Genomic DNA, 24,021 nt, shown 5'->3' with positions numbered 1-24,021 from the left:
GCATCAATGCCTCTGTCATTCATACTAAAGACTCGTTTAAGACCTTTAAGGTGCTCCAGGAGACCCGACTCCTAAATCCAACCCTTCAAAGCCCAGGACGTCGAATAGATTGTAAGGTCAATGCTACGTTCTGTGCAATACTGGAACCGCCATATTTTGTGCATCGTTTCCAATCACAGTGGAACTCGATAGAATCCGTTAATTTGTCACAGCATGCACCACTGAATGAAACGGTTGCTTTAAACGACATAGCAGTCACCTACGACGGCAGGATTCTTGCTGTTGGTAAAGAGGGTGTTTTATACCATGTGGAAAAATGGGGAGTGACCTCGAATCCGGTGATCCGATCAGAGAGAATCCTGAACGCAACTGAAAATTTGAAGCAAATCGTTTGTAATGGAAAGTTGTGTATTGTAATAACTAATAAAACAATATATTTCTCGCAGGACGCTGGGAGTTCTTGGAAACGTAGCACCAATTTTAAATCTGCCGTTGAGTCCGATTTAATTCAGTGCAAAAAGGATGATGATTTGTGTTGGTTTTCCTTTCCGTATTGGACCAGTGTCTCCTGTCTTAACGGTAAGCAGTGTGTAGTAACAGCAAAAACATACACCTCCAACCATGGGAGCAACAGCTTCGTCCACCGCCCTGGTGGGTTATGTTGGACCACGGATGGTGCTCAGTCCTGGCTGTGCGGTGCATACATTTACAAGCAGGAACTAGCTCTCCACGAACCAACGTGGGCCTCCGTGGAATCGGTCCACTGCAATGGCGAGGCAGGTGCCTGCGTTGCTATCACCAGACCTCCAGAGCAAGGCGTTTTGTACTTGACTTGGGAATCACCGATGGTTGTTAGAATCACTGCCTCAATGTTCGAGCTTGGAACCCATTTGGCTGGACATAATTGGAAGTACAAAGTAGGCGGCTTAACTTTGAAATCTTCTCCCGAGGAGGTTTTATATAACATAGCTGATACCAACCCCGTTCTTGATACGGGAAAGGGTGCTGCAGCTCATATATTGCCTTCTTTGTTTCTTTGGCAAATACTTTTAGTATTGTGTTTGCAAGCAACTTTTAAATGAATGCATTGCTCTGTTTAAGGAGCAAAATCGCATATATTAATGTGGCTTAAATCGCTCACAAGGTAAAATCCAGCCGTAAATCGGATAACCATTAGAACGAAACCTAAGCACTACCAATGACATTTTATCTGTGACGGTATGCATGGAATAAGCGTTACCGCCTTCTCACGCAAAGTGGTATTTGGGCAGAATCAAACATGCATTTGGATCACATTGATGATAAAACAACTCAGGATATAACAGACCAAAATCGAGAGTTATTTTGGTTTTCTACGTCAGGGCTACATCTTGATCTTAGGTAGAGTCTGTTGCACGCAGCATAAGTATTGGACACAGAAGTCACGGAATTCTATATACCATTTATTGTAATTTCTTTCGTTTGTTTGTTCCTAAACGAAATTGTAGGTCACTTTTTAAAAAAGAAATAGGTCGTAACCAAAACTGAAATTAACGTATGATGCTGAGTTAAAGCTTAGTTTATTAAATTATCAAAAGAATCAGGTAGTACTAAGAATAACACCAGGGAGCAAAATGGGTTAAAATCGTCGAAAATTATTTATATTTTAATGACAGTATGTGTATTATTGTTGATCGATTCATTCCACTAATAGCTTGGGAAAGGCGATGTTTTCAGAATGTTGTTAACATAAAAAAGCCATTTACAACCAATGTCTGCATTGTATTGATTATTTTCAAATGGTGTTGAAAAAACACTCATTCGGCCGAAATGGTCATTACTGGGTTTAGTTTCATAGAGATTATATTCAGCAGCGATAATTCCCACGAAATAATGTGATTTTAGATATGAAATATCAAACAAACACCTGTAAAGAATTTTAGAAACAAAGATAGATAGAAGCACATTTACATTGTTGCCAATGTTCTGAAACGATGCTAGTCAAGGGGAAATAAAATCAATAAAGAGTTTGCTTTAAAAGACAAACATTACAAGATATGTGCACACCTATTTGCAAATACTGGAAATCCATCGATTGATGGTATGGATGCTCGGCGGTATACTGCATTCCAGATGTTAAATCTGTGGTAAAACCACTACTAAAACAGCTATCAGGTCGCTATATATTGATTATTAGTGAAGGGTAATGGCAATGCACACAAATCCAGTCGTTTTAAATTATCATTGGTTCGTATGGTTCTTGTCATAATAAACAAACTTCTTACTGTAAGTTTTGCCTTTAAAGTTTCATAGCAAGATAATGAGAATGAAGACATCGAAAGGTATCCAAGATGAAACAATGAAATAATCGGTGAGTGGTGTGAAATGGTTGCCCAAATTTTAACACTGTTCCCACATGGTATAGATATTTAGAATATATACTATGCATTTACGAAAAATGGAAGAAAAACTCCGTCGGTCATACCCACTGCTCGCTTTAAAAGACAAGAGGTCTATATTGATGGGTGTGGCTTTAAACTGTCCACATATATGTACTCCAGTACTCGGAATGGAGACAAAAGTTTACAATGATAAAACCCATTAGATTCAGTAGCAGGATGGTAGCCTATAGAAGTCACCTGCAAGCCGTGGTGGGTTTGTGTGATACGGAGCGGCTCAGCAAGCCAGACTTCTTCATTACTAACTATATCATCGAACGTTATCGTGATATTGCGTCCGCTCTTCATAAACCGAGTCCTTGGGATAGCAGCTGCAAGGGAGAGAGCATGGTAGATAGCCGCCTGCAATAACCGAAAAAGATACCAAATATCGTTTTTATTGGGATCACTGTATAAGTGCAGGAATCACTACATTTTTTTCAAAGAAGTCTTATCAAACCACGATTTATACCTTTAAAATTGTAAACTTACTTTAATGATAGTACTACCACATTTGTATCGCACTGTTTTTAAAATATATTTGCAAAAGAAATTTCCATAAGAAATTCAACTGCAATACTGCAAACAATTGAATAATTAAATCAATATCCCATACGATCAAAAGTGGATCAGTTGATATATGAACTTTACCTGGTTGACTTCCTTACACGATAAAGGTTCTGAAAAGTTCCCGTTCGGAAGATATCTTTGAACGGCCTCGCTACTGGACATTTTGGCCTGGATTTGAGAAGGAGACTGTTGGTAAAAGGAGACGTCCAGAGGGTTGAATGGGTACGTTATCTCCGTGTACGTTGTTATGGAAAGTTCGCCGTCTTTGGCAACAATGTTGGGTTCGTCTACTTGCAGGGATATCTCATTAACTAATTGGTTGTATACCTGAAAAATGAACATGTGTGAAATTAAATATTGGCCTATTCGAGATACCCGTAGTTGGTGATTTTTAGAATGGGAACATAAGAATAACCATATCTGGAACCAGAGAAGGTACTATCTGGTGATACGAATTCTGTGTTTCCCAAAATACTCTCTTTTGATACATTTCCATATCCATGTATTACATTAAAAAGTATGGAGATTATTCTTCCTGTCGTAATTCTTTCATTATCTTGTCGACTGGCAAATTAGTATGTAATTCCCTGGATCAGCAGCAGGGACAACTAATAAAAAGTAAAAAAGAATCCAATAAAGGCATTATGTATCACGCAAATTAGAAGGGAAGACGTTCCAATGAAACGTGATGCATTCTTATGAACTTCAAGTCTAAAGTCAACACAGCGCAAACAAAAGTAACTGCTGCAGATTGGAAACCATAGCCTAAGGCTTCGTTCACATGCAATGTCTATTTTCTAAATTCTAACAGTAATTACGCGGCGGGATATTCAGTGCACAGACCGTGATCATAAGACATGCCGCAAATAGAAAATAGAATTTAGAAAATAGACATTGCATGTGAACGAAGCCTAAGTCTAGTTAATTACATGGCAGATAATGAAATTTACGCAATCGATTAATCCGTTTGTATTAGAAATGGGGTCTGAGCACAAAATCAGTATTGGCGGAGAAGAGAAAATCACGTCCAGATTGAGAGCGAGGGTTCAACCCAGAAATCAAGGTATGATGGAGACCATAAGTGAGCATTGACGTATGTAACGAAAAGTACATCTTGCAGGGTGATACAAACCTAGTTAACTATTGAGAAAAGCTCAATAAACTGACAATAATAAATATCTCCAGTCTATGTTAATGATTTAGTATTTCCGTGTATTTAGGCCTATTGGTGTGCATTGTACTGTATCATTAACGGATATGGCATTGTCATAAAAGTTTTTTTTTTTAATATTGCATACATGTATATACACTTTTGAAATGATGTGGACAAAAGTCATATTGTTCATATTAATTTACACTTTGGAAAACGGCAAAACAAATTTAATTGTCGTTAAAATGTTTTTAAAAACCTCACGGAAAGAACTAGAATTGATTGTGTTAGAGTTCCATACGTGCAGTTTCTGTGTATCAATAAGTCTAGAGATAATCTGTTGTCCGACCACTGACCACGGCGATGTCTGACCTAAAGAGTCCATTGATCGCACGGCATAGATAGGCTGAAAGGCAGAAAGACCCTTTTTGTTAAAAATGAGAAAACAAGTTGGCATTTTTAGTTTCATTCTTCAATTTCAAATCCTAAGGGACCGTTTGCAGATTTTTTTGATAAAATATTATCTTCTAAAACCTAGCTATGAATCCAAAAACGCTTTTCTGATATAAGACTAGATATTAAAATAGTCGGTTAAAATAGAGAACTGACACTAAAATTGTCTCATTTGGTGTAATGCTTCTCATTTGTGCCAAAGGCATCTGTTGCAGTAAATACCAATGCAAATTATTGTGAGTCTAAGAAACTCAACCACATGAAATTTGAAGACCAACAAAAGGAAAATCATAAAACTGTGTGTAATGGGACTACCTGCATACGTTGTTGATTATCTTGAAAATATTGCTTTAGTTGGTTTTCCGCTACCACAACCAAATCCGATGGCGTCTTCGCTGTTGCAATCATAAAATACTTGGACGCATTTGCTATCATTTCGTATGCGTAATCGTTGGACACTTCAGCGGGGATATCATTTTGCAGGACCATTTTTGGCATGACACCAGAGGCAAACTGTCCGTGATTTACACCAGGCAAGGTGATGACAGGACTTCTGTATATCACAGCTTGGTCTTTGGCATGTAAATCCTGAAGATTCCTAAAACATCCAAAAATTGATTCCTGAAGATATTGAATTCAATGGGCTTCCAAAACGTTCAAACCACATATCCTTTGACCATACTTACTGAAATGTTTCCTGAATCCTGGTAATTCTGTTCAACCCGTCCATGTCACCAGACAAAGTAAGAACAGGCACAGGGTAAGCAGACATATTGTAGGACCGCGTGAGGTAGGAGCCGTACAGTAGAATACCAGATATGTTTTTATGATTGGTGTTTGCGTAGGCGCTGAGAAAAGTGCCTGAATAAAGATGTGATTTATTGAATTTGAAGTTATTTGAAGACACGTTATGTTTATTATATTCAAGAAAATCGACGTAGAAGTGCAACAGCACGACTGAATATAAGCGTTGTAGTTCATATGTCTAGTTTTTCAAACAGACAAAAAAAGAAGAAAAAAAAAACGTAACAAATAGTGACAATAACACAATAATAATAATGACACCTTTTCTTTGGGAGAAATAAATAGACGCCACCACAATGACAGGGATTAAATTACAAATTGTTACTGCAAAGACACATCGTCGTCAGTGAAGTTCCCTAGGCATTTCATTTAAATGTAGTTTAGATGAAATAAGTTTAGCGATTTTTCTTACCACCCAAACTATGGGCCGCTAGGTAAATTTTAGATGCCGAGGTCATTCCTGCTTTGTGCATGGCACCCAACGCACTCTCGATACCCCCTGGGAGCTCTAGAGGATTAGGGGTGTTGGAAAAAAATCCTCCAACTAACCCTACCCAAAGTTTGAACGGGGCTTGCACTTGTAGTTTCTCAGCTGAAAATACGATAGAGTTAAAGAAATAGAAGTATAGATATTCCAAACCAACCTCGAGTGAATGACGAGTGACTTCTTCGGTCTAAAGGACGAGACCGATAGTAAAGATCTGTCTCATTTTTTCTTGTAATATCTGTACATACCTGAAGTTCCTTTTTTTTCACATTTCTTTAACAGTCCCCTTTTATTTGTCGTCATATATCAATGCAACGTACTCACTCCTTTATGCAATCTGCCCTAACCAACCTCCTTAATTGTGGCAATGCATGGTAATATGTTCATGGTTCATGTTAAATTCAATCAATAAAATAACCTCACCTAGAGGGCGATACGTGTAACCCTTAATCTCTGCTCCAGGAATGATCACCAATCCGAACTCTGGACCATCCGTATACCTTGGCTCTAGAACAGTGACATTAACGGTAAATACACTGGACAAAGTGCTGACCAAAAAGACGAAGTGGACGACGCCCATTTTCCCGTTTTCTGGAGATATATACCTCTCTTGAATGGGTCTAAAATGTTGACGCGATAAACCCAGGACTTATGAAGATAGAGCGGCTCTGAAAATTGGGTTATCTGATTGTATAACCGTGTATTGTTTAACAGGTGTAAGGGCATGGAACGAGTATATCTCTCTCGTACAGTGGACTGTATCTGTCGTATAAAAGTTCACCTTAAACTGCCCCACTAACATAACTTCTCTCTTTCCTCTCATCCATCAATGTTTTTGTGAGATGATCCCAGCATTTACGATAGTGTGCCGGAGCTTTGTGTATTACCACGGCGTTGAACAGTAGATAAGTCGCTGGTGTCGTTCGCCAAGTTTTATCAATAAACCATGGGATCAATAGTGCAACATATTGATATACAAAAACGGTCTAATGATCGCAGATAAATGGTAAATATTGTGATTAGGGCCAAATTAACAAGTTTTAATAAACAAACACGTTGTTCTGCTAAGTTTTCGTTTTATTTTGCGGATAAGTTGGATGGAACTTGACATCACTTATCACAATACTTTTGGAAGGATTCACACCCAAAGAAATATCGTAAACTTGTGATTAAAATCCTCAATAATACTGCTGTATCGACTTTTTGATCTTATTTAAAACAAGTATCCTTAAGAAATAAAACAAAGCAGAGATTTTGTTATTTTTCTGTCATAGTGATGCTCAAAGTCGGTCCTAAGTCTTTTTTTTTTTAAGATTAAAATTTTGCTTAAGATCTTGCAAAGTAAAGAACTTTTTGGGTCTTCATGTTTACATGTCTTAGTGTCCAAGCAATTTGTTAACCGAATGATTCACAGTTCTTCCTCTCATTGCTTTGTTTACTTGGGGGGAATTAAAACCATATGTATCGATATTCCTCTAAAATGTCTTAGAAGTTAAAATCTCCAAAATTGAGCAAAACTAGTCTCAGTTGTCTCTACCCAGCCTGTCCCATATGCGACTCAACACAACACTACATTTACACAACACTAAATACAAGACAGTATAAAAAGAAAACATTTAGAATATCAAGCTTATTAATCTCATGAGTAACACTGCTGAATAACATTCTCTCTCATTACCCTTAACAGCACTGAATATTATTTGCACAGTTTGACAACATGATCTTTGTATTTCTTAATATCATCATATCTGAAGTAAAACTTATCACGGAACAGGACAAAAACACGTATCACTAATAATACAAACACTGGTAAAACTGCACTTGACAATAAAACAAGAGTCGTTTCTTCAACAATCATAATTTCACATGGGACTGTACTGCTGATATCTTTGTGTATGGTGAAATAAAAACTGGAACTGAGAGCAATAGCTCGTCACAAATAACATCACCCCTGTTTCATTTTCAGTTCCTGATAAAATATTCAGTTTTTGATCCAGATATTCTAGACTGGTCAGAGACAACTGTGGTTCAAAGACTTCACTTATTAGAAGTCTTCACTGTGGGCCATTCTTCATTGCCATAGCTGTATCAGTTTAATATTTGGGACAGGTGTTGAGGTTGACATCTCCAAATGTCTCTGCCATGGCAAAGTTCTTCAGCTCTTTGTTGAACTTGACTGCTCTGATACAACCCACAAACTGCTGACCTGTTTGGATACCTTTGGCCTTTGTTACATCTAAAATTGGGAAAAATACATCTTAAAAACAATGTTGACAACAGAAGAGAGGTGGTAACAAAATTCCTTGCTATAAGCGTATCTGTATTCTGTAATGAAATATTTCCTGCTGTCCTGGTTTTTTTACCTTTGCTAACAACACTAAATCATTCTTAACATCATATATTTGCCATCAAATCAATCACATCAAATAGCAAATAGATACAATCACAGACAGGGCCTCATTCCTATTATCAGCTACTTTGTTATCCAAATTCAAAATGGACCTTGGGTTAGTGTTACTCTGATGAATGACCAGTTGCAGCTGGTTATGACGAAGAGGAAACTCTTACCTGGCACCCCACCAAAGTACAGTGGATCATTGGTATCTGTGGAGGACTGGCCCTGCTTGCCAAAGGCTGGCGCCACAAACAAACCATCCACCGTCAGTGCAACCACATTCTTGGCTTTTTGTACTGAAAAAATAAAAGAGAATTTTACAAGTGATATTGTCTGCATATTTTTCTTAGTAACAATATTCAGGAGAAAAGTAAAATGGCTCAATGAAGTTTAAGTTTCTAAAAGGCAAATATTTATTTTGAATAAAAAAAATAATCATTTAAAGAAGTCAAAATTAAATAGGAAACACTGTGTGAATCTTGTAGCAACTGTTAAACAGTATACTTTAGTTTTCCATTTAACCAAAACATGACAGGCTTTATAATTAAATAGTTCTGTAACATTTCCCATAACCTACTTTTTACTTCATGCCACTCTCCATTACACATGGTATTGCGGGCATTATCAGGTGGTGTGTACTTGGCTGTTATTTCACCTCCACCATTATTCACATTCACAATAAGCTACAATACGAAAAAGCAATATCAATCTTAAGAACATAAATTTACATTATCATGGAGTTTTTTTATGAACAGGTTTGGACAAAAATAAAAGATGCACTGGACTAAACAAAAAAATAATTTGCAGTGTAATGTGTTTTTTACATAAATAAAGTTCAATGTTGTCACTTTTCACTAAAACACCTTTTTGTACTTGAAATAAATTCACAATGACTAAAAAGACATATCAAAAAATATTGTGTAATTTAAAATTGCCTAATAAAAGAAATTTATTTCACAACTTCAAATATTTTTAAACTATACTGAACCTTATAAAATTTTTAATATAGTAGAAAAAAAAATTAAAAAGAGATTTTGGCCTAAAACAAAAAAATAATTATCTCCATTCCTACCGATCCATTTATCATCTGCACAGCCAGATAGTCCCCTCTCTGTGACGTCACGGACATGATCACACCTGACAGTGTGCGTGGACGGAACTCAAACTCTATGTCCAGATCTATGCCCACTTTGAAATTGTTATCTAAAAATAAATTACAACAAAAAAGAAATCAATATCAATTCTATGGCACAATATTAACGTATACAATATAGGAACACAAAGTAAAAATGCTAAGAGTAATACATTTTGTTTTAAATGATAAAAAGATATTAGCTTCTAAATGTTTGGTGGTGAAGAAAAGTCCAGACTCAAAAACATATCTTTCAGAAGTTAAAAGGAGCAAAATAAAAAGTATAGAAACAAGGACAAAAACACAGAGTCAATAAATACACCAGAGGCTCATCTATTCAATCTAATCCTCTTAAAATAAAACAAAAAAACTCTCTCCGAGACTTGTTTTCCTACATAAACTGTAAAGAAAGACACACATTTCCATTCCAGTGTTCACGTCCCCCCCTGCCAAAAAAAAAAAAAAAAAAAAAAAAAAAAAAAAAAAAAAAAAAAAAAAAAATTTCTTCAACATTTCTCAGTACTTCTTACCAAGAGTGAGATATCCACCATCAGCGCCCACATAGGCTCCTACTTCATAGTCATCAGAACAAGAGCTGACTGCAGTCTCGTTGTCTGGGTCTCCAAATGGAGTGTCATTCAGTGCAAAGCTCCTCACACAGCCCATGAAGCTCTGGGTTACATCCTGAAATGGGAAATTACAAAAATTTTAACAAGAAATCAGCATTATTAGCAGTAAAATATAACAATGCAATCTACCTGTAATTATCCAACTAAAATAATGTTGTGAGATACAATGCAATAAACTTGACCTACATTAAAAGTGCTGTTCTTTTTAGACCCATTGAACCTCCTTGCAATGACACATTCAATATTTAAAGCCACAAGGTCTTTTTATAAGAGGATGGATGATAGCACGCCAAATGATATACCTCCACATTGCTGGCAGCCTTCTTTGCTCTCTCCTCACTGATACCACCCATAAAGTAAGGAGGCTTCACATTGATGGAGGCCGCTTTCCCAGTGGACTGGCCCTGGGCCTCCTCTTTACCATCTATAATCAGGGTGCCTTGCTTACGATTTCTCTTCAGACGTACCTGTTTTCAAGAAGAACATGTGTAATGGAAATGAAATCAAATAATGAACGAAAGCATTTTAAGGCAAATACATCGCCTTAGGCCACTACGTTTCAGCCTTATCACAAAGCCCTCAGGTGAGTTATAATGGGTTGTCACCCACATAAGATGACAATAATCTGTGCATGAATCTTTTTGATGCAAAACACACTTGTCTACCCTTGTACTTCAAGAAAAAAGTACACCTACCTCATGCCACAGGCCATCGTTGTATGTCTGTGAGGTACGGAGCCATGCAGTGCCTGAGCCACAGTTGAAGCCAAACACCACTCTGCCCTCTTTCATATAGGCTGCCAGGAAATCAGTGTGCTTGCTGTCTGCAGCATACAGCAGCAGTCCACCAGATGATGTAGTCATGATCTCAAAACTGATGTCAAACCTGAAACAAGATGGCGGTATATTTTTATACTTTAGAAACAGGACTTGTCTTGACATATAAAGGTGAATGTGTGCTTTGAAAATTATTGATTACATAGTTGTCTACTTATGCTTTTTGTTGATATTAATAACACTGACAATTGTTTTTTTCCATTATCTCATTTGAACTCAACTAGAATGACTAAGAAAAAGAACCAGAAATCCAAGCCTTAACCCTTGAAAATTAAAAATGAACAATTGTCACATAAATACTTACTTTTTAGTGATCTTGACATTGGCAATAGGTAATTTGTTGTATTCTTGCCTGCTGTATGGTTGTGTACCAAACCTGACCCCAGTGTCCCCATCACCAGAAGGTGGAGCCTGTGTAGGACGTAATGGCAAGACACATTTGTCTGCCAATTCAGTAGTGGTTTCATTGCCTGATAAAAATGTAAAAAGTATGAGAGAAGGGCAATTTGACAGAAACAAATTTTACTCAAAGAAAGTGCAGACATATATTGGGGTATTGAAAAATATCAATTTATCCTTTTCTTACATTTTCTTACAAAATTTCAGTCCTTGTACTTGTCCCAAACTGTTCTGTCAAATAAAGTTATCATCTAATCTGTTCAGGGTCCACAGAATTAGCCTTGCAAATGGATAATCAAGTGTTTGTTGTAGCTTTATCAAAATTTTGAACATTATTTTCTCCTTCAAAGTATCAGTAGAATTAGTTTTTTAATGGATCACTTGCAAATGAAACACCAGCATATCAGTGCAATCCTAGTGATTTTTATTTCACCCACTAGCACTTAAACATATTTACCAGTTGGTGCAGTGGGAATCAAAATGCCACTAGGTGTCTCTGGATCTGCGACCTGGCAGCCGGCCAAGGACACATTCTTCATGCTTGCTGGTGGGACAGAGCCAAAATTGACTATACTGGAACAACAAGGACATAGAGGAGTCAGGATAATAGCTAACTAAAGAGAATACACAGGGCCAAAATTTCTGTCAATTCTATAAGGTCTACACATGTACTTTGTGTCTTATGAGAGGAGACTTAGTTCTTGTTTATTAAATGTCTCTCCTTTAACCTTGGTTTAGTCACTTTAAGTAATATACACTGCACAATGCTTATCATTCTTACTTCAATTTGTTTAAATCATGACCATTAAAAAAAAAATTCTCCACTTCTATCTGGTCCATTATCCAAGTAAAACGGATAAATAACATACAGGGTATTCACAGTAATATCTCCTATACATCCATCAAATGGTGCCACTTTTATGGTGGCTGCACCCTCGGGTACACCACCAAAATACAGTGGAGTGGTGGTCTTCACACGGCGCTTAGTTCCCGTTGCCCTTTCCTCGCGTCTTATGTTATCGTCCACAACAACTGTCAGCCTGGAAGGAATATAAATAACCAGATGACTACAGTTCTAATGTAAATCATCACTGCTTAAGATACTGAAGCCAGGGACAGTGGCCTCGTCAACAAAATAGACCATATCACCACACACTTTAAAAACTCGGGTCATTTAACACAGTTTAAGGCCCCATTCAGAATAGGGGCCTAATATGGCGAGCCACAACAAAGCTTGCTGTCTAATCTGTTAATAGACACTGAATAGATATCCTGTGGGGAAGTACTCAAGTGGGTCGGCCAAATTTGACCCTTGGACTAGTTAGGCCCCTAGTCAGAAGCATCTTTTATCACATTTAAATTTCTTAAGACCAACACTCACTTTGTCTTGTCCTTGATCACAGTAACGTAGTGCCATCTTCCATCGTTGTATTTGCCCTCTGTCTGCAACTTGGTCAGCTGGTTGCCTGGCTCACTCTCAACAGTCAATTTACCTTCATCCATGTACACCGCAAAATAGTTGGTCTGGAAAGACGTGGTATCATCCGTCACCTAGACAGGTGGTGGTTCCATTAATATAGTGCCACACAAACAAAGCCACGCTGTGCCCCTAGCTGGTATGTTAGCAATGCCCCAGTAGCTTTTTGACTCGCACTACAGCTAGTGTTTGCAGTATTGCAGACAGCCAAGGATAACACATACAAATGCTATGAGGAGAGGGACAGTCAGCCAAAAGTTTCACAAAAACAGAGTTGAAACAAAGATTAACCATAACACAGGGGGCAGGGAGGCAAGTTGAGAGCTGCTACCAGGGTAAATACTGACACCAGGTGGAAGCAACCAAGCTTTACAGGACAAGCTTACATGTACAACAATAGCATAAAACAAATAATAGGAACTGAATACATTTTTCAGGTTTTCACATGTAACAAAATTAAAGCAGACAGTAAGGGTAAAGCAATGGATTAACATTTAATTAAATACAATATGAGACAGAAAAAACTTCTACACTCTATTCTATTTCAAACAAAGGTAAAATCTACAAAGCATTTATGAGTGATAATGCCCACAAGAAAGTTCAAATATATTCAGCTCTTTCAAAAATGAGAAGATTTATACTGGTCAATTGTTTGGCATTAACACAAAAATAAATGATGCAAGTGTGACACTTGGGGCGAGTTACAGAGTTACAATTTCCATAACACTGATAGCAATACATGTATCTTTTTCTTCTGGGCACGATTACACAGAGGAGAAAAATATGCATACACAAGAGGTACAAGCCTCTAAAAGTAACCCAGCAAAGCCAAAGCAGCAGCAGCAGCAGCAGCAGCATGGAAGACTTACCTTTCTATCATTGGCTGCATAGAGGATCATGCCATCCTCAGCATTGGTTTTAATCTTAAATGTAGTCTCAAACTTAGAGTTGACATTGATCGGTTGTGCCTCTCCATCATATGCTACATAGCCTGGGCTCTTGGCTTCAAATGAAACCACTTTCAGAACCTAAATTAAATGCAAACAGTTATGATGCTTTATATTAAAAAACTGTTGAAATAAACAAACACCTGCCAGTCAGAGTTGGACAACTTTTTTTTGACAAACTGCAAGGTTTCAAAGTTAATTATCTTGGTGTTACAGCAATTTTTCAGATGGCAGGACCCCAAACAAATGCCTGGAGATATATATTTGTAAGCAAAAGAAAAGAAAAATGTTGTTTCTGTTTTCTGTGGATTTTTCAACAACAGTATATACAGCCAGTTGTCAAAGTGGATGGCTGGTTTTATCATCTACAGCAGAAAACTATCTGAGGAGACATATTTAAGAGAACAAACTTATCTTTGTTTGAATGAGCACATTTTCATATAACTTGCAAGGCTTCAGAGCCTGCAACTATTTTACAGAAGTGACAAACACTGTTAAGAAATACAAAATGTGAATATTTCTCACATCTTCTCTGCAGTCATCCTGGAACCCTTTCTGTGCTACATTGTCACGCAGGTTGACGGTCTGTTGGTTCAACTCCATGTTACCAAGACAACCTCTGAAAGATGTACTGGTCTGGGCAATGTCACTGGAAATAAGAATATGAAAAAAAATATTATAAATTTAGTTTTAAGTCGTTTCTTACCAATATCTGGATATGACACAAATGCTGGGAGAAATGATTTTCATTTTGTTGTATTTATTTTATTCTTTATTAAATTTCTTTATTTTACTATAATTATTTTTTTAAGTAAACCAAAATTCAGAGAACAGAATACACAAGCGCAGTTAAATCATAGATAATATTTTATCACAAGATGAACAATTCTGGTATGAATATTGTATCCCAATTACCGGTATTTGACTTGAGGGACTCCATTATATCCACCAATCCAAATGTTCTTGTCAGTGCCCAGTTCATTGGCATTGCCTGGTGCTGTACCCTCAATCACTAGAATACAAAACAAACATTAAAGGGCAACTCCATGCAATTTACCCACCAAAATTTTCTCTGGGAATCAAGCAATTTTCTCCTACTCTCGAATCATTGATCTTTCCCTCTCTGCATTTGGATTTGACATTTAATCAAATTTATAAAGGCTGATTTGGTTTAAAATTACAGGCCAGTCATTATAACCAGGAACCATCTTCCTAGCTTCCATGGAAGTATCAACATCAGGCCCCTTACAAAGTCAAAACCATTTCTTGCTATAAATTCTTTACCTGCACATGAAACCAAGTGAAATGCAAACAATAACAAAAACTATGGAAGTGAAATCGGCCCATTAATATTAAATTAGATGCCTCGTGACATCAGCTTTTCAAACAAAACATCATATACAACAAGCTTCCAACCTACCTTTCTTCCCATCAACATTTATCAGCCCATCTTTCTGGAACCTCCCAGCTTCCACGGAATGAACTTTGTTGTCATTGTATTTTTCAGGGGATTCCAGGCTCACGGTGCCACCACCTAGATTATAACGGAAGACCACTTTCCCACCAACTAACTCTACGGACATAAAGTCACTGTCTCCTATCAGGAACAACAAAGCGTTCTCAGAGTAAGTCTTGAAGTCAAACTTCACTGTGCTTTCCTCAGATGGGTTAAAGCGCTTCTTGTCCAGAAGAACATAGCCATCTCCTTTGAACTTGTGGAATGTGGAAGTAGATGGTACGGTTGGTCTAAAAACAGGTGAAAAATAAATAAACTGACAGCCATTTCTGTGATGTGTATGCTTGATACTTTACCAATAAAAAACCTCTTTTTTGCAACAGAGCATCAAATCAGTCAAAAAAAAACAACATGCATTTAACTTTTCCAATAAAAAAGGTGGCATAAACACAAAATCTAACATTTTAGAGTCATTTTAGAATCTTCACAATTTAATTTTCTGTATATTCCTCATAATCACAGAATCAGAAGTTTTCACTCACTCAAAATACAACAACCCACAAATGACTTTAATGCAAAAATATTACCTTTCAATGGCACCAACATAATTATTTGAGGCTGACTCAAAGTTCCAGAGGCCTATGGGAATATTATTGAATGTGACTCCCTCCAAAGAACCCTCAAACTTTTCTCTTGACACTACGTCTGGCACCTGAAGGCAAAGGTCACACAAATTATACTTCTCTTATAAAATTTCAAATTAGATTTTATCAACCTTGCAAAATCAACCTGGCAAAAAAAAAGATGAACAGTGCTTAAAATCATGTAAGTGCATAATATATTCTAATCTGAGTATGAAACCTAATGGTCAAAATGAAGCTCATGTGGACAAATGTCCAATATCTGTGAAATAATTATTCTCCACTGACAGTTTAAGTAATTATCACTCAGTTTATTACCAAAAAGGTCTTCATGTCTTGCCAGATATCAACAACTGATCTGAAGCAAGGTGTCCGTGATGGTAGAAACTGTCACTAAACAGATCCAATTTCTTTTACTGTGACCTGAAAACTTTCACACCTTAACACGTTATGTGCATAAACTTAGCTGTAACTAGCTTTTACCTGAGCATCCTCAGGGATTCCTGCAGCATAGATCTTGGTGGTCTCAGGGTCCTCAAGGTTCAGGACATTGTTCTGACCTTTGGTGGAGCCCTCGTTAAACACATCCTCCTCCATCTCTGTCTTCACTGTCAGCACCCCACTACGCCCAGTCCTGGACAGGAAGACATAGGTGAGAAAGTGGTGTAATGAATGATTTCAGAATTTATAAGGTACACTCCATGGGATTTACCCACTAAAATGGATTTTCCCCAGAAAATGAGCAATTTTCTCATTCTCACAAATCATTTATCTATCTCTCTGCACTTGGATTCAACCTTTGTTAAAATTCATTAAGGTTGATTTTTAAGCTTAAAATGACTGGCCAGACATTATTACAACGACCATTTTTCTATAAGCTCCAATGGAAATATCAACATCAGATACTCTCGAGAAAAAATATTTATGGAGTTTAATCATTTTTGAGCTGCATGTTAGGTTTTATAAGAAGCTGTGGATAGCTAAAATAAGCAAAGAGAGGATTTTCAAACCAATGGAGAGTACCTTAAAGGGAAAAGCAATATTAATATCCTGTTTGAAAAAGCAACACAATTGCATTATTTAAGTTTTGCACAAATACACTAAGATGAGTAAAAAAAACCTCTCTACTCCCCAGCTCTAGAATACCTCAATACTGGCATCAAACCTATAACTATAAACCATGCTTCCATACAAAACATTACATATAGTTTGCAATCCCCTTTGCTTATGTAACTTTACTATTACTATAGAGACTACATATGATGTATCTATATTAAGAAGTGGTCATTTATACCTCTCTGCAATAATTTCATGCCACTTGTTGTCTGCCACATTCTTGTCACTTGTTATCTCTGCAGGCCCATCTCCCAGGTCAAACTTGAACACTGGTTTGCCTTCCTTCAACTCTAGGGCCATGTAATCCATCTGAGAGAGCAATGGAATTAATCTTAGTTTTTGCAAGGCATGAAGACTATTTTGACAACACAAATTACAAAAAAAAAAAAAAATAATAATAATAATAATAATAAAATAAATAAATAAACTAGAGGATCAGAGAGGCGATACCGCCTCCGAATATTGTACCACCAGCTGGAGCAAGCGCATTCATATAGACCCCCACATACACAAAATAAGGGACACAGCCACCAGTTTTGTGCTTGACAAGCTGTAAAAATGCAATCAACAAGAATTTTTAAACTTTTGCAAAAAATATATATGGTACAATCAAATTTAAGTTCTTCGTAAGATAGGTCAAGGGTCAATTTCAAGGTCACAGTAAATTGCCAGTATATGACTTCCTATTCAAGTTCAAGAGTAACTATGGACCTATCTCTGCCAGTTTTGGAGATAAAAGGGAAGCAAAATTTGCAAAGTTCAGTTCATGGTGAAAAGTAGGTCAAAGGTCAATTTTAAGATCACATTTAGATTGCCAGTATATGACTTCCTATTCAAGTTCAATAGTAACTATGGACCTATCTCTGCCAGTTTTGGAGATAAAAGGGAAGAAAAATTTGCAAAGTTCAGTTCATGGTGAAAAGTACGTCAAAGGTCAATTTTAAGGTCACATATAGATTGCCAGTATATGACTTCCTATTCAAGTTCAATAGTAACTACGGACCTGTCTCTGCCAGTTATGGAGATAAAAGAAAAGCAAAATTTGCAAAGTTCAGTTCATGGTGAAAAGTAGGTCAAAGGTCAATTTTAAGATCACATTTTGATTGCCAGTATATGACTTCCTATTCAAGTTCAATAGTAACTACGGACCTGTCTCTGCCAGTTATGGAGATAAAAGAAAAGCAAAATTTGCAAAGTTCAATTCATGGTGAAAAGTAGGTCAAAGGTCAATTTCAAGGTCACATTTAGATTGCCAGTATATGACTTCCTATTCAAGTTCAATAGTAACTATGGACCTATCTCTGCCAGTTTTGGAGATAAAAGAAAACAAAATTTGCAAAATTCAGTTCATGGTGTAAAGTAGGTCAAAGGTCAATTTTAAGGTCACATTTAGATTGCCAGTATATGACTTCCTATTCAAGTTCAATAGTAACTATGGACCTATCTCTGCCAGTTTTGGAGATAAAAGGGAAAAAAAATTTGCAAAGTTCAGTTCATGGTGAAAAGTAGGTCAAAGGTCAATTTTAAGGTCACATATAGATTGCCAGTATATGACTTCCTATTCAAGTTCAATAGTAACTACGGACCTGTCTCTGCCAGTTATGGAGATAAAAGAAAAGCAAAATTTGCAAAGTTCAGTTCATGGTGAAAAGTAGGTCAAAGGTCAATTTTAAGATCACATTTTGATTGCCAGTATATGACTTCCTATTCAAGTTCAATAGTAACTACGGACCTGTCTCTGCCAGTTATGGAGATAAAAAAAAAGCAAAATTTGCAAAGTTCAATTCATGGTGAAAAGTAGGTCAAAGGTCAATTTCAAGGTCACATTTAGATTGCCAGTATATGACTTTCTATTCAAGTTCAATACTAACTATGGACCTATCTCAGCCAGTTTTGGAGATAAAAGGGAAGCAAAATTTGCAAAGTTCAGTTCATGGTGAAAAGTAGGTCAAAGGTCAATTTTAAGATCACATTTTGATTGCCAGTATATGACTTCCTATTCAAGTTCAATAGTAACTATGGACCTATCTCTGCCAGTTTTGGAGATAAAAGGGAAGCAAAATTTGCAAAGTTCAGTTCATGGTGAAAAGTAGGTCAAAGGTCAATTTCAAGGTCACAGTAAGATTGCCAGTATATGACTTCCTATTCAACTTCAATAGTATTTATGGACCTATCTCTGCCAGTTTTGGAGATATAAGGGACTAAATGTTATAATTTTGGAGTTACCATAATGTGCCTTAAATTTCGTACAGAAAAAATTAATTAAAATAAAGAAAATGTCATTTTGGTCAAAATCCTTGAAATAGGAGGTGCTCTGAAGTTTCAGAAGTTCAAATTTGATGAAATAATGTCATTTTTGAACACAAGTTGTCTGCTTTGCCAAGCCTTATGTTTTATTTTTCCAGAGTTCAAAATTTATTATCCATTACCATACTGCACAATTTGCTTTTACCACCAATATGTACTTTTTGATACAGTGTAACTTGAAAACCGTATGGAATACAAAAAAACCGAGACCACCCCCAGTGTTGGGCTTTACATGCTCTACAAAATGCAAAAAAGAATGGGTCTCTAGCATTAACGGTTCCCGAATTAGAGACAGTTTTCAGTTTCGGTATCTTATGGCCGCTACTCCCGTGAAAATGCACCGATTGACCCCAAATTCATGGAGATGAAAGATGACCTGAAGGGTAACACTTTCCAATAATATTATTGGTTAAGTCTGTGTAGTGTCTGAATAACAGGGCAAAAAAAATTTTTTTCGTAAAAAATTTCATTTTTTTGAAAATTTTGGCCCATTTGACCTTGAAGTAAAGGTCAAAGGTCAAATCCAAGGGTATATTTGAAATCTACACATATGACTTTTGGAAAGCCGTCTATAGAAATTTTTCCCATAACTCCTTCCGTAGGGTAGATAATTAGCATTTAATTTTGCCATTTTTAGACAAGGGTGCATTGTAATGAGTGCCACACCCAGACCCCAATACCGACAAAGCCTTAATTTTACGTGGAACGAGTTGAGATTATAGGTGACCTAAATCCATGAGATGGGTATGGGGGCCCTTACCGTCTAGGAGGAGAAGCGGTAACGGTAGCCGTCCGGCGGAGCCGGCGGAACGATCCGGACGGGACCGAAACCATGTGTACCGCCAGCGCTAACGCTGGTGGTACAATAAATAAAGTTACTGAAAGCTTTACAGGCAAGTTTTTCCTTGGCTCTTCAAATTTTGAAAAATATGTCCCTTAATAGAATTCACATCAACTTTCAAAGAAATCATTGAAGTAATTAGAATTGTAGCCTTTTAAAAATATTTTTATGGCTCGATAAGATTTTGTAAGTAGTTAAGACACGACATCAAAACCTGTAAAAACAAGTTAATAACAAGTCAGATATTTACAGTGGGCACAGCTGCTCCAGATTTCGCATCTGCACCAACATAAAGCAGCAGACCATCAGTGTCAGTGGTGTTGACAAAAGTGGACAACTTGGTGAAGGAGCCAGCATCCTTCAGTTCCTGTGGGTTACGCAGCTCCAAGGTGGTGTTGGGGAATACAGTCAGACCCACACGGATCTGGAAGGAAAAATAAATGATAGTATGTATAAATGTCTAGGGTAGCGATAACACTCCCCAATGCTAAAACTGAATTACATTGGCTAAACAAAACAGGGTTGATTTGACTTGTTTTAGTTGAACTTAAACCATTTGGAGAAAAAAGGATGAAAAAGTAGTGATTTGGCTAAGTGAAAAAATTGCTAGCACTTTCTTAGTATATACACACACATGCACGCACACCCATGCACGCACGCACACGTGCACACACACACACACACCAATAATGATAGTCCAGAAAGCTCCAGAAGACATTTTCAAAATGCTGTGTAAATCAATATCAGTATTTAGTTGGTACGTGGTTTATTTGCTTGGGTTAATCTCATACTGATGATAATTTCTGTTGTGGTTCAATATTTCATTCAATTCTAGCAGCCGTCCTTCACATTTACCTGATTTTAATCAAAATATGGGGCATTATTCATCCATGATGAACAAAAAATGATCTATTTGAACTCACACTATTTGCTCTCTCCTGTGCCTGGATTATCTTCTCCTTCAGTTCAGCTATCTTAATTCTGAGGTCTTCTGCTACACCATCTATCCTCTTGGACTGGTCATACAGCTTGTTGATGTCTCTGGTTGCATTTGGCACAAGAGCTGTCAACGACTCAACTAGAACAACAAATTAAAGATGCAAATACCAAACTCCAGTTTAACACTTCTATTTGGATTTTCTTACATGAACTTTCCCTCTGAGGCAACATGTATTTTTCTTCTTATTTTTAAATAAATAAGCTGAGGAATAAAACTTTCACCTCTTTTTCCATAAAATAATATCAACAGACCAAAACAAAAGATTGCATCTGCAATAAAGTCTCTTTCTTTCTGTCAAACTACTCTAAGATAACTAATAGGTTCAGATTACATGGTATATAAACTCTGTCTGGTCGAATTTTTTACCTTGCTGCTGGGCTGCGTCTATGTCTGTCTTAACCATGTCAGCATCTTCGCTGATCTGCTGCAGTTTGTCCTTGTCACCTGGGAGTTTGTCAATGATCTCCTGGACCTTGCTCCTTGCAGCATCCGCCTTGTTCTCCGCATCCATGGCCTTGGCAGCTGCTTCTTTGGCCAAATTCTCTATGGCTCCTGCAAAAATAAAAATAAATAAATAAATAAATTTATTCATTCATTAAAAATTCTTACTCATTCCATTTATATTTGTCACTCTACATTTGGATGATTGGTGAATTTTATTCAATAGATAAACTAAAATCTACGTTTCATCTCACAGATAACATCACAACCAATAAGAAGAAAGATCTGATAGACTTCTTTACAAACATAAAAGATGATAAGTTAAAAGATAGTTAACTGGTATTAGAAAATATCATACCCTTTGCTGGAAGCATGCCCAGGCCCAGACTGAGGTCTGTCATCTTGTTCTCTGTTTGGGCATTCAGATCCATTACTTCTTTGGTGGAATCTACAGCCATGTCCAGGCGGTCTTTCAAGTCTGATAAAACATGCATTGTTTATATGACCATTGCTGCACACACAGGTGAAGCCTTACTTTAATGTCACTTGTATTTAGCGTGTTCAAGAATGATGCATTCCAACTGCAGCAGTAATACAAATATCACTAGTGAGACTTATCTGTTTTCAGAAAGGAGCTAAACAATCACATATTGCATGAACAATAGTGCATATTTTGAAGTATAAAAAAACAGCAAAGTGAGAGTTACTTCCCCCAACATTCCCACTGGTCTACCTACCTCCCCCAGCCACCACCCTAGCTTTGAGGTCCTTTGCTTTGGCCAACAGGTCCTGGCTAACCTTCAGGCTGGCATCAGCCTCATCTGTCTTACCCTTGCTCTATAAACAAAGAAGTGTGTGTGTGTGTGTATATATATATATATATATATATATATATATATATATATATATATATATATATATATATATATATATATATATATATAGCAAGGCAGGTAAAAAAGACTAGCCACCGCAGTGGGACAACAAATTGCTCTCAAGTCTTTTCAAATTACAGTCTAATGCACAAAATGTACAAATTCCATATGTTTTGGGTGTCACTTTTGCATACAGCCTGGCACATGGTTTCACTCTATCTCTGAAGAGTTAACCCCACATCATCTGGATTGCACAGTGATGCAGAAAAAAACCCAACATAGATTATTTTCAACAACAAATAACATTTAATTTGTGATCTTTAAAATAAAGTTACCAGTTCTAGAGCCTCCTTGGCTTCATCTACAGCCTTCTGTGACTCATTGAGAGCAGTTTCAATAGAGTTAGCTATGCTCTCATATGCCATGGCTGCCTTCAGTGCATTGTCTGCTACCTTCTTGGTGTCTGCTATCAAACTAAAATGCAAGTGATTTACTTTTTTAAATTCACAGTTTAAAATGTTGATCAGATAGTCGCGAGGAGGGGAAAAAAGTGCACCTGCTATCCTAGCAATTTAAGATTTAAGCCAAGTTCATACCCTTTATGTAAAAGCCAACAATTTATTTCTATCTGAATCAACACTATGTGCAATGAAAATGAGCAATAAACTTAGTCACACTAACAATATGTATACCCACTGTATAAAATACCTAAAATTCAAAATTCTTACTTTGCCAAAATATCAGCCTGCTGAGCAAGTCTGTTGGCATGTACTGTTGCATTGTCCACAAGGGGGCGCAAGTTCTGATTTTCATCAACAAGACTTTGCAGGTAATTCTTCAGTTGCTCCTGGGCCTGCGTCAGTCTGGTGGAATCCCTTTCTATATCCTGAAGTAAAATCAAAGAAAGTTAACTTTTCCCAGTTAAGTTTTCTTCTTAAAAAAAGTCTGCACTTAGTATTTTGAAAATAAAAGCATGTTTAATGCAAGTGCAGAATTCTGGGCTGTCTTTTAACATGATGAAATTGACAAAGAACAGTAATACATTTCATATTTCTATTGCCCAAAAAATTAGAAAATATTTAATATTTGGCTTATGTTCTACATTCTACTTAGAGCTCAGCAAATACAAATCCAAGGCACTACTGACTCTATACGCTGTCCTTGCATCTGCCACATATTTGCCAGCATCTGTCAGCATTTGACTGGCCATTTCTAGTAGGGCCTGGATCTCATCACGCAACTTGCTGCCTTCACCCATCAGAGTCTAGAACAAGATACAACTTCATAAGCATTCAATGAACTACTATGATGTGAAAGATGGGATAAAAACTTTATCTTGATACTATAAACTTGCTAACATTTTAAAAGCTATGCCAGATACCTGGACACAATTATCTCCCTACTGATAAATCCAAGAGACCTGCATAATTTATTGTTCTATTTTAACAGGTCCTCATTATTTTGCTAATATTATGTACTGAATATTGTATTTTGCAAAAAAAAAAAAATGTCATGTTATTTTGTAAGTTAGTAAACCTCTTATCAAATATTTTACTTATATTAACCAAGTCTGTCACTGGGAAAATATAAATGAACATCAGCTATGTATACAAAATTAAAACAAACTGATATACTTTTCATATTTTTA

The 24,021-nt window shown here is 36.8% G+C and overlaps 2 protein-coding genes across 3 annotated transcripts in view; both read right to left on the bottom strand.

Annotated features, from left to right (window-relative positions):
• Nucleotides 1–2,150: 2,150 nt before the first annotated feature.
• On the bottom strand, nt 2,151–6,801 carry LOC106172138 (uncharacterized). Its single transcript, XM_013552752.2, has 7 exons — nt 6,305–6,801; nt 5,807–5,986; nt 5,277–5,451; nt 4,906–5,188; nt 4,439–4,543; nt 3,069–3,314; nt 2,151–2,780 (listed from the first exon to the last, which is right to left on the bottom strand). The coding sequence occupies exons 1-7, from the start codon at nt 6,459–6,461 to the stop codon at nt 2,493–2,495; spliced, it is 1,434 nt and encodes a 477-aa protein (XP_013408206.2). The 5' UTR covers nt 6,462–6,801; the 3' UTR covers nt 2,151–2,492.
• A 136-nt stretch (nt 6,802–6,937) lies between these two features.
• Nucleotides 6,938–24,021, bottom strand: part of LOC106172541 (laminin subunit alpha) — a 44,674-nt gene continuing 27,590 nt past the window's right edge. The window contains exons 47-72 of one of the 2 annotated variants that reach the window (XM_087002700.1): nt 23,521–23,637; nt 23,102–23,259; nt 22,709–22,847; nt 22,236–22,335; nt 21,857–21,976; nt 21,424–21,609; nt 20,981–21,135; nt 20,308–20,481; nt 17,088–17,218; nt 16,277–16,427; nt 15,740–15,864; nt 15,117–15,442; nt 14,612–14,708; nt 14,222–14,345; nt 13,619–13,777; nt 12,654–12,796; nt 12,142–12,312; nt 11,730–11,845; nt 11,178–11,343; nt 10,733–10,922; nt 10,340–10,504; nt 9,939–10,092; nt 9,349–9,479; nt 8,854–8,959; nt 8,450–8,572; nt 6,938–8,117 (exon numbers count right to left, since the gene is read on the bottom strand). In XM_087002700.1, the coding sequence (XP_086858826.1) occupies nt 7,975–8,117; nt 8,450–8,572; nt 8,854–8,959; nt 9,349–9,479; nt 9,939–10,092; nt 10,340–10,504; nt 10,733–10,922; nt 11,178–11,343; nt 11,730–11,845; nt 12,142–12,312; nt 12,654–12,796; nt 13,619–13,777; nt 14,222–14,345; nt 14,612–14,708; nt 15,117–15,442; nt 15,740–15,864; nt 16,277–16,427; nt 17,088–17,218; nt 20,308–20,481; nt 20,981–21,135; nt 21,424–21,609; nt 21,857–21,976; nt 22,236–22,335; nt 22,709–22,847; nt 23,102–23,259; nt 23,521–23,637 (3,870 nt within the window). In that variant the 3' untranslated portion in view covers nt 6,938–7,974. Of the gene's footprint in view, nt 8,118–8,449; nt 8,573–8,853; nt 8,960–9,348; nt 9,480–9,938; nt 10,093–10,339; nt 10,505–10,732; nt 10,923–11,177; nt 11,344–11,729; nt 11,846–12,141; nt 12,313–12,653; nt 12,824–13,618; nt 13,778–14,221; nt 14,346–14,611; nt 14,709–15,116; nt 15,443–15,739; nt 15,865–16,276; nt 16,428–17,087; nt 17,219–20,307; nt 20,482–20,980; nt 21,136–21,423; nt 21,610–21,856; nt 21,977–22,235; nt 22,336–22,708; nt 22,848–23,101; nt 23,260–23,520; nt 23,638–24,021 lie in introns of both variants that reach the window. The other variant, XM_087002699.1, reaches the window with a different exon arrangement.

This window comes from Lingula anatina, chromosome 1 (genome assembly GCF_051362555.1).
Source record: "Lingula anatina isolate TDL-2025a chromosome 1, LinAna3.0, whole genome shotgun sequence".
Taxonomy (NCBI): Eukaryota; Metazoa; Brachiopoda; class Lingulata; order Lingulida; family Lingulidae; genus Lingula; species Lingula anatina.
The sequence above is the reverse complement of the archived record's forward strand: the minus strand, read 5'-3'. Positions and strand labels throughout refer to the sequence as shown.

Coding starts and splice junctions, on each gene's coding strand:
- LOC106172138 (XM_013552752.2), bottom strand. CDS start 6,461: ATGGGCGTCGTCCACTTCGTCTTTTTGGTCAGCACTTTGTCCAGTGTA. Junction 4,544..4,905: donor ATAATCAACAACGTATGCAG/GTAGTCCCATTA, acceptor TCTGCCTTTCAG/CCTATCTATGCCGTGCGATC. Junction 2,781..3,068: donor CGTGTAAGGAAGTCAACCAG/GTAAAGTTCATA, acceptor CGGTTATTGCAG/GCGGCTATCTACCATGCTCT.